Source organism: Pseudonaja textilis, chromosome 4, assembly GCF_049901715.1.
Source record: "Pseudonaja textilis isolate UNSWEBS1 chromosome 4, rPseTex1.2, whole genome shotgun sequence".
Classification (NCBI taxonomy): Eukaryota; Metazoa; Chordata; class Lepidosauria; order Squamata; family Elapidae; genus Pseudonaja; species Pseudonaja textilis.
In genome coordinates, this window is record NC_141993.1 from 13,038,715 (window position 1) to 13,054,200 (window position 15,486).

A 15,486-nucleotide genomic window follows, 5' to 3' on the forward strand; every position below is an offset into this window, starting at 1 on the left:
TGGAACCCCAGGCAGCTGTCATAAGTGCCTGCCAGTCATCCAGCATTTGAATCAAAATCACGTGACCCCAGGGATGGTGCAACCATCATAAGTGAAAGGACCCTGTCATAAGTTACTTTTTGAGTACCGTTGTAACTTTTCCTTTTCCATTTTTCCATTTTTCCTTTTTCCTTCACCTTTTTTTCACTCATTTCATGTTTAAACTTTCTTTTCTATTTGTCCTGTTATTACTCTTTTAAAAAAGAGTTTAATAAAAATCATACCTGATGGGTGGGTTTATTTTAAAACTTTCAGTAAGTGGTACGCAGAGCCATTTGTGCCGGCATATGAGCTGCAGGAAAACTTACCTCACTTCACATGTTTTTCTGTTTTTCCAAAAATACCGGAAGTGACAAAACAGGCCTAGTTTTCGGCCTGCAAATCCTGCAGAAGCCTTCCTCAAGCCTCTAGGAGGCCGAAAATCAGCTGTGAGGTGCAGTGCAAGTAAGGGGACGGTGGCGGGGGTGGGAGGATTGTGCGTGCGTGTATAGGGGGCATGGGGAGGCGTGCATTGCCTTCTGGGTGTTGGCACAGTTTTTGGCACAGGAGCCCAACAAGGTAAGCCACTGATCTAAGCCGTTAAAACTTGCACTTCCCTGCCTGCAGCCAGTTGATATTTGGGGAGGTGGTGAGGGAGAATCACTGAAGCAGATGTTCAAAAGCAGAGAACTATACAGAAGAGATAAGAAAAGTAAAACTTGGGTGCTGTTTCCTCATAGTTTGCTAGGGGAAAGTCACCATGCATTGGCTCTGTGTCACAAAATGCCTCTTAATTAGGCCAATAAACGAAATGCAAACTATGCTGAGACACAAGGGCAGGTCATGTTGTTATTGCCCAGCACAAAAAGGAGTTTGCATGTTGAACTTCACAGGCAAGTTGCCAAAAGCAAAAACTCTGCTGCACAGCTACGTTATGGAGATATCAAGAAGTCCGAGAAATGCTTTTTCGCTGTCGCTTTGTTATTCGTGGCCTGTGCCGCGGTGCCTCCATTGCTGTGGCAGCTTTATTCAAGTTCCATGTTAGGGACTTGATGTTGAGACTGACAGGCTGCAAGACATGCCTTGAGCTGTGGCTTCCACTGTTTGCCAGGAGACTGTTTTTACAAAAGTAGATTTTAAGGATTAGCCTTATTTTTCTTGTGAATTGTACATTTGGAAGCCCACAGCAAAAACCAACCCCCCAGCTAACTCTGTGGCCTTGATGCCAAAGGATGGACTTCAAGGGTGCGCTCCAAAAATTTTAGCAAAGGGAGTTCTCTGCCTGGTTGCTGGGTGGGCGTGGCCATGGTGGGCGTGGCCTAGTCAGCCCCCTGCACCACAGCAGGGAGAACGTTTTTGCCCTCCCCGGGCTCCGGAGGCTTTTTTCGAGCTTCCGGGAAGGCAAGAACAGCATCCCCGGGCTCCGGAGGCTCTCTGGAAGCCAGAAACGGGATCACTTCTGGCCTTCCCAAACTTCTGGGAGGCCCGTTTTTCCCCCCCCAACCCTCCACGTGCACCCTTCACTTACCTGCATCCAAAATGGGCCACGTGGGGCCTCCTGGGCGGGCGGGGCCAGCCAGGAGTGGGATTTTGGGATTCTCTGAACTGCTGGGCTTCTTTCTTTCTTATTGTGGCGTAGGAGAGAGGACACAAAACATGTCCAGCATTCCTCCCAACTCACCTGAAGCCTTTCTAGGCCACCAGGCATTCCTCCGTTGTAGCGGAAGCTGTTAAAAATTCCCAATCCACAAACGGAAACTCAGATCTCAGCCTCTCGCCAGCCTCAGGACAATCAGATCCAGAGATCAGGTTCACAGGAAGGTGTTACAAAACCTTCATGGAAATATTGTCTCTCTAAAGCAGCCTAACCAGGAAAAATAAGTCAGGCAGGAACTTCTCCCAGGAAAAACTTTAAAGATGAAAACTAACTGCCTCCTGAGGGTTGTCTTCTCAACATTCGGGCGTATCAGCCTTGTAAACCAACTGAGGTCCTCAGCTTGAAAAAAAAGCAGATTTTGGCTGTGTTTCTGGGAAAGTCTTTCACCTCTTTAAGTCTGATTTCATCTTATCTTATCATTCCATATACACATACATACATACATGAAGGATGTGGACCCAAGAAGTATTATTTTGAATTCTTTTAAATAATTTATATTATGTATAACAAGGGGGGGTTGGATTGGATGACCAGGAGAGTTCCTTCTTTGCTAAAATGCTTGCTCATAACAGTTATGTTTAAACACTTGTTTAAGCTGAAAAAGATGTAACCACAAATATTTCCTACCTGGCTGCTTGCTGTAAGGTTTCCTGTTTCGATAGAATACTTGAACGGCAAGTTCAAAAGGACATTCACTATAAATTGTATTGAAAAAGGAAGTGCCTTGCTCTTCTGACTCCAACTCACCAGAGAGGGATTCAGAATTGCCTGCTTTTGCAAAAGTATAATAAAATTCTTGTTTGTTGACTTTATTTCATTGTTCCGAAAATTTGTTAAGAATTCGGGATCACCTAAATCTGACATATATATGTGTGTGTGTGTGTGTGTGTGTATCCTACAAACTTGAAATTCCTCCACATATGTTCCTCTTGGCTTCTAGGTGCTCACTAAGAAAGGATTTTTTGAAATGACCATCAGAGCATTACTATTTTCTATGTTATTATTAACACGCTCTGATGCTAAGGAGTTCTACTCCCCTTCTCCACCTGAAAAGAAATCTCTTCCAAGTGCAAAACACAATCAGAGGAGAGGAGTTTCAGTTTCAGTTTTACTTTCACAGCACCAAGCAGCTTAATCCAGAACAGTTGAGCTAACTGTTCTCACGCTCAGGCGTCTCCTTGCTCACACAGCAAATACTGCTTCAGTTTCCAAACAGCCCTCAACTCTCTCACACACTGACAGGACCCTAACCAGATGAATACCAATGGATGCTGGTAAGCAGAGGCAGAATTCCCCCCCCCTTTATTTTCCTCCCCAAAAACTAAGCCCGACCACACAGTTTCATAGTGAAGCACAGGTACCCAGCTAGTTGATAATATACATGAGTTCATAACATGTATGCAAAGGCCCCACTCCCACAAGCTCAACCTGATGATTAGAATAGCCTTCCTCAAACACTGGAGTTGAAGTAAGACACAGCTGGAGCCCGGAAAAATGAGGAAGATGGGACAAGGATCCTGGAAGCATTTGGCTCCTTTTATTAAAGAAAGAGAAAAAGAAACTAGCAGATTCTCCAGAGCTTCTGGACTTTGCTGATGTGCCTGGTCCTCCTCCAAGACTGAGAGCTCTCCCTGGGTCTCGTAAACAGCACTAAGCTCACCTAGGAATTTGAGGTGTCCTCAACTGACTGTTTCAGGAAGCGGAGATCCATTTCTCTACCCCTCTGCAATCAGCAAAGCACTGTGGAGCTATAAGAAAATGATTACATAATGGGTATCTGGAGAAAAGCCCAGCTGTCTCCACATTTCCAGAGCAGAATTCATCATTTTTGTCGGAGGAGAAGGCTGAAGCCTTGGGGCGGCCCCCTCTCGCCAGGCTCCAGACCAGCTGTTTTTATAATGATGGCAGCGGCTACCAGAGAAATTAAGAATATGGCTTAGAACCCGCAAGCAGTGGCGGGATTCAAATCATTTAACAACCGGTTCTCTGTCCTAATGTCCAGCTGGGTAGGCGTGGCTGGGTGGGCATGTGACCGGGTGGGCATGGCCAACTCGGCATCACTCACATCGAGGGGCGCTTCTCCTCGCCTGGCCTCTCTTGACCGCGGGAATGCTGCAACGGTTGTAAGTGTGAAAACCAGGCCATAAGTCACTTTTTTCAGTGCCATTGTAACTTTGAAGGGTCGCTAAATGAACTGTTGTAAGGCAAGGATTATCCGTGTAAAAATACAAAAAGCTTCTTTGCTCGCAAGAAGCTGCCCTAAATACCAATCATTAGATTAAAAATACCTGCAGGCCAGAGTTACAAATCAGGCAGGGTTCCAGAGCACCTTGAGGAATGAAAATAGTTAAAAAGCAATGATAGCTATCAGCAACCAACTCTTGCTCATAAAGTGAACCTCTTTAGCAGAAAGGTCATTTGAGCTCTCCAGAAAGAGCCCACCCAGGAGAAGCAATCCTTAGATCCATTTGCACCACTTACAGACACCAGCTGGTCTCTCTCACCTCACAAGATATCCTAAGGAAATCATCCAGATTTAAGGAAAGGTCACATGCCCCCCCCAAAGGCAACAACAACCAGTTATCCAAACTGCTTAGAAAATTAACAACAGGTTCTAGAGAATAGGTGAGAACCAGTAAAATCCCACCCCTGCCCGCAAGGTACTGTATATGGCGAGAATTGCAGTTAAGTACAAATACAGCAAAACAAATATTTTCTAAAAAAATCCAGAACAAATTAAGGAAATGAATTTTTTTAAAATCCTGATTTTTTTTTCCAGATCTGATGATTGCACAAGATCGAACTAGGCCCATAAAAATGGGAACCAGGCCAACTTCTCTCCACTAAACTGGATTCCTGAGGGCTAAGAAGCCCAGAGAACTAGGGCTGGCCGGGAGTTCAAAGGAAGTCAAGTCATTTGAGGCAGCTCTTTGGGGATCTTGGCGTCTGTTGGCTCAAATCAAGACAATCCTCCCTTTCCTTGAAAGCATGGCAGACAACTCTGTTAATCTGTATCCGTACCAGGGTTGAGAGAGGCCTGCTCAGCACTGCAAGCCAAAGTGAAACGTCTCCACGATCTACACTCTGCCTTCCCCAAACAGGCTTGTTTTGGGCATTCGACACCCAAATAAAGAATTGCAACGTTAAGATATTGAATGTGGCACTTCTCCCCTTAACAGCCAACAGATGAACAAAGACATGCTAGCCCTGATTGTGCAATTCATGAAGACACCAAAGAGCAGGGCCTCTGAGTGTCAGGCTGAATCTTGGTCACCTCTTTCCTAATGAGCAAAATGTGTTTGTCGATTGTCAGTAAGAAAAGAACAACTGGCAGGCGGAAAAGACCAAGCCATAAAAACTGACCCCTTCAGGGTCTCCCAGGAACCAACCAGAGATCTGGGCGTCTGCAGACCCAAAAGGCTCTTTTCCTCTATGAAGGGGTGTAAATCGTTTCTCCTCCCTTACCCACCTACCCTTGCAGGGCCATCAAGATGGTTTAAGTTATCGTGTATAGTGGCACTGTAAAAAGGCTCAGTTTGGGCATAAAATTTGGTTGTGGTGGGAGGAAATGATGGGGCTAAAAATAATCTACAAATCTGAGTTGTTCTTATTGGGAATAATGGTAGAGAATACAGTAAAGCTGATGCCTATCTAATAACCCATGTAATCACAGAGGCAAGAATGATATTTGCCCCAAACTGGAAAGCTAGACAAATTCCTAAGGAAGACGAGGTGATCGATAAGATATTACAATTCGCTGAAATGGATAGGTTGACTGTCGGCCTTCAAGATTTTCTTCCTTTGCTTTCCATCTTTCGGCTGTCATAAGTAACGGGGGGAAAAGTATGGGAAGTGAGCTGGAGGTGTTGCAAACTATTACTATACAAACTGAGGAGGGGGGAGAGTACATTCTCGCTTAGGTTTCTATTTCTCGCTTAGCTTTCTTTTCTCTGCGCAGCTGCAAACCTTTATCAAAGTATGCCAAGGTCAACGGACAGAAGCCTCATCACCACCTGGAGATGTCCACCTGATGACATTCACTTTTAATTGGATGAGCCAATTGAACTATTGGAGGTGGGAACATTGCCATCACTTTGTATATGTGATTTACGCGCCTATTTCCTCAGATTCAGAATTCTTTTGTTGCTACCACTTGACTTCCAGTAAAAGATATCTTTTCTCTAACTAAAAGAGTCTAAGTATTTCTTTCTTGGATTTTGAATGGAGCACTAGCTGACATTGACATTGGAATTGAAGGACAAAAACGAGTCAGAATAATATGGAATAAATTTTACCACTGGAGGGAAATGAAAGGGAGTTCTCAAAATGGAATAAGGACTAAAGGAGAAGTAGGAAGGATATGAGAGTTTATATGGTATACCTGAAAGGTAATAGAAAGGAATGAACAAGTATAAAGATTAAATGTATATATGTATATAAATGTACAAAATCTTTTAGAGTACTTAATATAATATGTAATGACAAAAATGTATGTCAAAAAAGTCCACCATGTTCAATGTTTTTAAAGATTATACCTCATAAAATTTATTTCAAAAAATGGTCTAAGTGGGATCTGGAGTTAACATGTTGAACAGCAGGCAAGGTTAGAGGGGGCCTTGGTTCTCCGGTGGCTTTTGCATCTGCTGTCACTGCCCAAGGAGGAATTTATTATTTTTATTATGCTGTTCTGGGTTTCCCAGCTTTGGTGTAGCTGATTTATGTTTTCAGAATTCATCGTTACAAGCCACTTGGAGTCTTGGGAGCTGGATATAGCAGATAGATGCGTAAATGCAGCAAATTGGAAATGATTTGCTCACTCACTGTACCTTTTTCTTCTTAATTAGCCAAACTGCTTGGTATTGGGGAAGACGCAAAGGGCTAACAATCTCTTAAAACAACAAGTCCTCTGTAAAATTAATTGATGCATTTATTGTATTTCTTAAACTACTCGCCAACAAAATGTCTCGTGCGGAAATCAGAAACATAAAATATAAGCTCGGACTAAAACCACAAGACTAAAGCAAAATGAAAACAGCAGTTGTGCTTTTTAAAAACTCAAACCAACCAGGAACCAGGATGCAGGCTGGCTGCAGGGTGAGCCTCCTCCAAGATTTTCCCTGGTGCTGAAAGGTGGCCGGCTGCCAGGAACGCTCAGGCTGAGACCCCCAGCCCAAAAGGGGCTCCCCTCCCCTTAGATCAGGGGTCCCCAAACTTGGGAACTTTAAGACTTGTGGACTTCAACTCCCAGCATAGCTGGCTGGAGAATTCTGGAAGCTGAAGTCCACAAGTCTTAAAGTTGCCAAGTTTGGAGAACTCTGCCTTAGATTCTTATGCAGAAATTGCTTCAACCACCAACACACACACACACGTGCGCGCGCATGCGCGCGCAAAGAGCCCCATCTTTCCAGGATTTCCACAGATAGCTTAAAAACGGAAAACCTGACAGTCTGCAAGACAACAGCAGAGCAGGTTCATCTGGTAACTTTAGAAATAGATTTTGATATCTTCAGGGGGGCCCTATAAGCTGTTGAATCCACCTCTCACTGGTTCATTTCTCCCTTGGGAGCAGGAAAGAGAGGAAGTGCTTCTGCGTGTTTCTTGCAGAGCAGAAGCATCAAGATTATTGTGCAAAAGGTTGTGGATGCGTTCACCTGAAGCCGGCTCAAAGTTCAGCAGCTTTTGGAACAATTAAAAATATTGTTTAAAAGACAAAAGGTTCCGCATCATGTCAACGAGAAAGGCAATAAAACCAAGGCAATTCAGTCAAACATCGGTCCCACTGGCAGGACCATTTGGGAATGCAGGAGGAAAGGTTTGAAGACTGCCCGAATGGCAGGTGCAATGGAGTGTTTGAAACCTCACCCCTTTTCCAGGGGTTACACAACCTACGTCGACATAAAAGGGAGGACTTCGGTCAGGAGGTCCTTTTATTTATTTTAATTTATTTCTCTAATCATCCAATTATTCCTCCCATTAGGACTCTGTTGCTCTCCTGTCCTCTGTTATCAAGGGGAGATCTGAGGTATTCTTTTCCTCAACAGAGAATTTCCTAATGGGAGTTGGAATATTTTAAGAAGTGCTATTTATTTCCCAAACCTCAACCATACAGATTGGCTCGTCTCAGCTGAACGTACACTTTCATTCACCGAGTGTCTAAAAATTGTTCACCTCTAATACCGAAGAGTGAAAGCAGAGAGAGAGAAAGGCAGGGAGGCTGGTTTTTAAAGAAGCATTATTTATTCATTTACTTACTTTTCTAGTGTTTCCAGGAGGATAGAATCTGTGATAAACCTAAAATAAAGAAAGAGAGCTTTAGCAATAAGAATTAGGGGTGGGAAATGAGAACCTGTTATTAAAAAAGAACGCTAAAGTCAGGTCATTGCGGTCCGGTGAATAAATCTTACATTCACGGGAATTAAAATGGCGTCAATTCTTGGCAATCGTAAGACCAGTGGACTTCAACTCCCACAACTCCCCAGCCAGCATAGCTCATTTGAGGCCCGTTTGACGGCTGAAAATGGGCCTGTTTCGACACTTCCGGTATTTCTGGAAGGCCCATTTTTCAGCCTCCCAAGGCTGCAGAGGCTTCCTTTGAGCCTCCGGGAGGGCGAAAACAGCCTCAAACAGGCCAAAAATCAGCTGGGAGGCGCACGCATGCACAGTGCAGGTAAGCGTGGCTGGGGCTTGCATGCCCGCACAAATGGCTTGGCATGCCCCCTGTGGCACGCATGCCATAGGTTTGCCATGATGGTCCTAGGCTTTTGATTGCGACCTTTAAACGGGAGCAAATGCCACTGGCAATGTTGCCTAGTTTGCTCCAGAGCAGAGGTCTCCAACCTGGGCAATTTGAAGACTTGTGGACTTCAAATTCCCAGAATTCTTCAGCCAGCTTCTGGCTGAGGAATTCTGGGAACTGAAGTCCACACATCTTAAAGTTGCCAAGGTTGGATACCCCTGCTCTAAAGAGAGAGTAAGATGGGTTCTTCCAGTGAACTCAAAGGAGAATCCATCGGTCCAACTCCTACCTGGGCTTCTCTGTCCCTTTTCCCTTCCCTCCCAATTTCCTTTCAGTCCTTTCCTTACTCCTTGTTTAGCTCTTCTTCAGTGCCGAAGAACACCGTAGATCCATCTGTACAACATGCGTATCTTAAAAACCCAGAGACCCGCGATGTCTACTGTTTTGATAACGCAGAAGGCCTATAGGCACCTTGAATGGCGCTGGCCAGAGCAGCGTGTGAAGGATTGCATGGAATGAGGGGGTCGTTGGTGTTCCTGGAGCTTGGATGGTTTCTTGCAGATGATTCACTGACGATGTTACCTACTAAAGATCTGCAAGAAAACAACCAAGTTCCAGGAATGCCAAGGACCCCTAATTTCAACTGAGCTCAGGGGTGGGATTCTACCGGTTCAGGCGAACCAGACATTAAAATTACATCTGGTTCAATGAACTGGTATTTCTACCGACCTGCTGGCCCCACCCACCTCTCCCCTCCCTCCCAGCAGTCTCCACATGGCCCATTTTTGATGCAGATAAGTGCAGGCTCTGGGAGGCTCTGGGATGGGGGCAAATGGGCCTGTTTCTGGCTTCCGGAGGACCTTCGCAGAGCCCAGGGGAAGCTGTTTCCGCCCTCCCAGAGGCCCATGGAAGGCCTCCAGACCCTTGGGAGGGTGAAAAAGGTCTCCCCCCCCCGTATCTGGAGGCCCACCGGAAGCTGGGAATAGGAGGTTCCAATAGGCCACGCCCACCCCGCAACCGGACAGCGAAGTGGTTGCTGGGATTTTTGAATCCCACCCCTGCGTGAGCTACAAACATTCTCCTTTATTGGAGGAATCCGTTCTTGCATTCAATGCTGCCAACATCTTCGTTACTCCCTTCCTGAGCTAATCCCAGCGGTGTCGTTTCTGCCCACTCCTTGTTTCAGGAAGAAGGAGAACAACAACTGCAGCACAACGGAGATCGAGAAAGTCCCCTCTGGAGAAGGACCAGTGGCCCAGATGCCACATGGGACGTCCTCTCGCCTTCCAAACCACCAAGCATTTGGGGTCCATAGGCTCAAACTGCGTTGTCAGCCATGCAAGGTAGACTAGCCAGGATACATGTCCATGGAAGCAAATTCTCCTTCATTGTAAGGTTCCGTTAAATCTTGCAAGTCTTAAAGAACAATCCTTACCCTCTTCCCATATCCTTTACAGCCCCCAAAACCCGGGAGGGTAGGGGCGGAGCTCTCGCCTCACAATCAGGAGGCTGTGAGTTCAATCCTTGGTAGAGGCTAACATTTGGAATAGACTCTCATGCTTTTGGGGGGATGGAGTAGATGACCTCTAAGATCCCTTCCAACTCTGTTATTTTTAGGAAACATTCCTGCCGTGGGCTGATCCGCCTTTTATCTGTGTGCTCCCTTGGCTGTGCCTCTTTGCTCTGTCTTCCCAAGGTCATTCCTACATACCATTACACCTATAAGGCAGATTCTAATTAGGTTAGAAAAATACAACATGTTCTCTTTTTTAACAAAAGCTATTACGGGTGAGAGATGAGGAATTTGAACTACTTTTCTAAATGTAATGTTCTGGCATTCAGAGGCAAACTCAAGCAAGGATAATTGCATGGATTATTTAAAAAAAAAAACTCAAAGCATAAAATGCATCCGCGTAAGATTTTTCCAGTCTCTATTATAAAGCTCATCCAGCTAAGTAGATTAATTTCATCAGTTTCTCTAGAAATGCCTTAATCTATGCAGCAGGCATGGAAATATTCATCAAGATAATTTTAGAGAAAGCCGTTCACTCACATCTACTTTTTCATCTACGTGCCACTCAGGTGGGCTGGTGCTGGTTTAACCAACGAGGTACAGAAGACAGAGAAATAATTTTCTCAGAGAAATAATTTCTCAAAATTTCCACTGAGAAAATTTCCTTTTCAGCCTACCAAGAAGCCTTTGGTGACTTCTTTTTTTTTAATCCATCATTTTAAATAAGTATTGGCCGTGACAGCCCAATCAACCACTTGGAGAAGGTCAATTCTTCTTCTAGAGAAGAGAACGTGTATATTCCAGGATGGAGTTATGGGGCTCTTGATGTTCTCTGCAGCAGGGGTCTCCAACCTTGGCAACTTTAAGACCTGTGGACTTCAATTCCCAGAATTCCCAGAATTCCACAAGTCTTACAATTGCCAAGATCGGAGACCTCTGCTATGGAGCAAACTAGGCAACATTGCCAGTGGCATTTGCTCCCATTTAAAGGTCACAATCAAAAGCCTGGGACCGTGATGACAAACCTATGGCAAGCGTGCCACAGGTGGCACGCAGAGCCATTTGTGCAGACACGCGAGCCCCAGCCAAATTTACCTGTACTGCGCCTGTGTGTGCCTCCCAGCTGATTTTTGGCCTGTTTGAGGCTGTTTTCATCCTTCCACAGGCTCGAGGGAAGCCTCTGCAGCCTCGGGAGGCTGAAAAATGGGCCTTCTGAAAATACCAAAAGTGCCAAAAGGGGCCCGTTTTCAGCCTCCCAAGGCTGAAGAGGTTTCCTGGGAGGGCGAAAACAGCCTCAAACGGACCAAAAATCATCTGGGAGGCATACGCATGTGCAGTGCAGGTAAGGGGGCGGAGGTGTTGCATGTGCAGGCACAGGGTGGGGCGCATTGCATTGTGGATGCCGGCACATGCGCGTGCTTTCAGCACACCACAACAAAAAGGTTCGCCATAATTGGCCTAGGAAGAAAACAAAGTGAACGCATCCCCTCCAACCATCTCCGCCACCTCTGGATGTTGACATCAAAGATTCTCTGGTGTCAACATCCAGAGAAGCAGGAAAAAAACAGTGTCAAATAAACAGAAAGGAATTTCTTTAATCCAGGATCCACCAGGGAGAAGGCCGCAGCCCATCAAGACTGGACGGTCAAGGTACTCTCTCTATAAAACCCAGCAAACTCCCCTTCCCCATGGACTGATGTTATTACCTAGTCTGGTAAGGAAATGTCTGCAGGAAAACGATCCGGCTCAGAGGACACCGAGAACTCAATCTGTTCTTCCCACTGGGTTCATGCATTCTTATTCCCACGCTATATTAAAAAATCAGTACCAGCTAGAGTATATCTTTTAATCACACTGGCATCCATTCAACTTTTTCCAGAGACATCACAGGTCCCTCCAAATATTAATCCCAGCTAGAGTTAAATGTAAACCGCTTTCTGGACCAGGTCCAGAGTGAGTCCATTGCAACTCCCCCCAGCTAGCCAGATTTAACGACCATGTCGCCAGCTTTGGACACTCAGGGATAGCTTGCTTCAGGGGTGGGATGCAAAAATTTTAACTACTGGTTTTGTGGGCATGGCCAGATAGGCATGGGTATGTGGGCGTGGCCAGGTGGGCGTGGCCAATAGGTCATGTGACTGGGTGTGTGTTAGGTTGCTGGTTTTTTGCCTACTGGGCCTCAGGGAAGCCTCCTGGGGGATCAGCTGTGCCGTGCAATTTAGATTAGCTAGGAGGCAAGAAATCTGATGCGGCACAGCTGATCTTTGGAAAACAGCTGATTGTTGGGAGAAAAAAGGAAATACCTTGCTCTGTGGAGTAAACCGGTTCGCTCCCAGCTGATCTTTGGAGCTACTGGTTCGCCCAAACCGGTAAAATCCAAATGGCCTGCCTCATAGCAAAGAGACACCACTTAGATTCATTCATTCCACATTCCAATTCATTTTGTTTTATTTTGTATTCTTACAATTCCACCTCATTTGATGGCCTCATTCATGACTGCTGTGAAGGTTTGAACTGTTTCCAGAACCTTTTCCCTCTCCATCCTAAAAATCTTTTCCTAACTAACTGCAGGAGGGTGATTTTCTTTTATCACCAGAGGAACAACTGCTTCCCCTTAGGTCAGAGACAGGCCTCCGCAGGCTACGAAAACTGAATTGCTACTCCGAGCAACAGAGTCTTCCAGAGAATAACCAGGATTCCAGGATAAGGAGAAGAGAATGTGTCGTCTTCTCCTAATCCTATAGGATTCTTGCTTTGAAGAAATTCCTGGGAAATATCACCCCAGGTAGGGTCCCCTGAGGGCCTCCCACATCCCCTGCCCTCCCCACTCCTGACCCAAGGCCCCTCTGGCAGGGGAGGGGCCGCACCAACCAAGACTGACAGCCAGCAGCTACCATGGGAATGCTCAAGGACCTCGGATGCGAATCCGTGTTTAGAAAAGAGGCGGAAACACCTTCTTTCGAACCTATTATTTAAAACCTGCACAAAATGTAAACGGAGGCTGAATTCCCAACTGTGAAGCCATTTCTGAAAGCCTTAGTTTTAGCATGGCTGTTTCTGATACCCCCCCCCCCCCAAAAAAAAACCCTTGGAGTCTAAAGATAAATATCCAAGTTGCAGACTGAACACCCCACCTTAATTGCCCAGGCTTTAAATACTGCTGTAATATTTCAGGCTTACCCAAACAGATTTGCTAGCTGATATATCAAAAGGTTCATAACGATGGAGGGTAACTATGGAAACCATGTACAACTACACATTTTCCATGGCAACCAGGTCTCCATGGAATACTAATGAGTGACCATGGCAACAGCAAGTTAAAACGAGGATGTCTCAAGACGAAAATATTTCATGTCTCATTTATAAAGAAAAACTGATATACTTACTTTATACAAATCTCCATTTCTGAAGCAAATATAGAACCAATAACCCTACTGTGAGATGCTAAGCGCTATTTTAAGTAAAGCAGGAAGCAAAAATACCTCCCTGCTTTATTGAATCAGAATTTTCATTTTTCTTTTTTTTTTTTGGTTTATTTTTTCAGTTACGCCAAGAGAAACAGCTCACTTCTGTGAAGCAAAATGCCTCCCACATATGCTCCGTGTTGGGGAAAGTTGCAAAGTCATTGGAGATCCAGGCTGGGATTGCAAAAGGAAGCCAACTGATCAATTGTAGCTGCCTGGACTCCAGCTATTTCCTGCTTCCACCCACTAGCATTTTGAACCCTGGATGAGAAACGGAGAGGAGCCGACCCTTGGATTAACCCAGGGAGCAATTCCTGATAAGCCCCCAAACAAAGAAAGTAGCTCTTCCCACACCACACTGCTTGGGCAAACTGTGGCCTCTTCATCAATGCTTTCCTTCCTTTCCATGACCCCTTGCCCTACGTATTGATTTTTTTAAGTGTCACAAATACATTAATCCATTCATTCATCTCCTATTTATTTTTGTAGGGACTTTAAAAAGGAGGCAGTTATATGTAGTTTCCCTAAACTGCTTGATATGCAGGAACTATCAAAACTGCCCAAGTGGCTCAATGTTAGAAAAAATATATTCTGAACGGAATACAATGAGAATGTTTCTGTAATTCTCGGAATGCAACGTAAGAAACTGTGCACTTGTGAACATGGACACACCTGCTGCGCTCTTCATCCAAGCTCCACAGTCAACACTGGTTTGATCTTATTTAAGTCGTGAGAAGCAAGATAGGATCCGGATGTGACTCAGGTAGGTTCCCCTTTTCTGCTTTAATTGAATGGCAGTGTGAGCCACTTAGGATTGTCATGTATAATACAGACATACATATACCCCCATATACATCTTCTAAATAAAAGATAGATTGGCCATTAAGTGAGATTCTACACAGGCAGAATTCCGTAAGGCAGCCTTGGAACAACAGGCAAACTCTAAAAGTCAGGGCACAATTTAAAAAATTCAGCAGTGAAAAGGAAGATTCAAAGTATTATACAGTCTGGGAAAACTGATATAATTGGATAAATAATAGAAACCAGCCAGTAAATAAATAAGGAAGAATATAAAGACGTTAAAGTAGGAGTAACAACCAGATATATGAAATAAGTATTAGAATAATGTTTGATATGTAAGCACCATCTAATTAATTTGTAATGTATATGTTTTTTTCATTTTTAACAAAATGTTTTGTATTTATCTTTTTAATGTTTAATAAAACTTTTCTAAAAAATAAAAAATTCAGCAGTGCTGCTGAATCCACGAATTTTGATAGTGGTGCTTAGTGCCAGCAACGCTTTTTACATACCGTAAGTTAAAATTATGCTTATCGGGTTAAGGACCCAACTCTGGCTTTCTGGAAGGTGAATCTATCCTGATTGGTTCCAATCCAATCCCAAAAAGCACTAGGCTGGTATTTAGCACTCCTGCCCCCCAGGGGTGGGATTCAAAATTTTTAACAACCGGTTCTGTGGGCGTGGCTTAGGTGGTGGGCGTGGCTTGGTGGTCAGGTGACTGGGTGGACATAGCTTGGTGGTCATGTGACTGGCTGGGTGTGGCCAACTCAATTATCACTCACATCGAGGCACGCATCTCCTCGCCTGGCCTCTCATGACTGTGGGGATGCTGCAACAGTTGTAAGTGTGAAAAATGGCCATAAGTCACTTTTTTCAGTGCCATTGTAACTTTGAATGATCACTCCACATAAGCAAAGTACCAGCAAAGGGGGAGGGGGAAACTCCAGAGGTGTTCCAGAGACAGGAAGTCTAGTCCTGCCAAGAATGTAATAAGGATTAACAGAGAGGCAGTTTCTTTAAGCAACACCAGAATGTTTCCTTCCTGCCTTCCTTACAGGATTAGGCCAGTAATTTCTTCCAACAACCGGTTCTCCGAACTGCTTAGAATGTTAACAACCGGTTCTAGCGAATAGGTGCAAACTGGTAGAATCCCACCCCTGCTAGCCCCCCTGCCCCCATCCCAAATTCTCTCCTTGCTTCTGGTTTGATACCAGCAAGGATTTTTGCAGGCCCAGATTCCTCTGTAACATAACCGTGTTTTATCTTCTGCAGTTCTTCAGAGTGAGGGACAAATGAA

At 44.8% G+C, this 15,486-nt stretch overlaps 1 protein-coding gene across 1 annotated transcript in view; it reads right to left on the reverse strand.

Moving 5' to 3' along the window:
- Window positions 1-15,486, reverse strand: part of ANK3 (ankyrin 3) — a 318,758-nt gene that overhangs the window by 280,939 nt on the left and 22,333 nt on the right. The window contains exon 2 of the mRNA XM_087932241.1: window positions 7,928-7,966. Coding sequence (XP_087788367.1) covers window positions 7,928-7,966 — 39 coding nt within the window. The remainder of the gene's footprint in view (window positions 1-7,927; window positions 7,967-15,486) is intronic.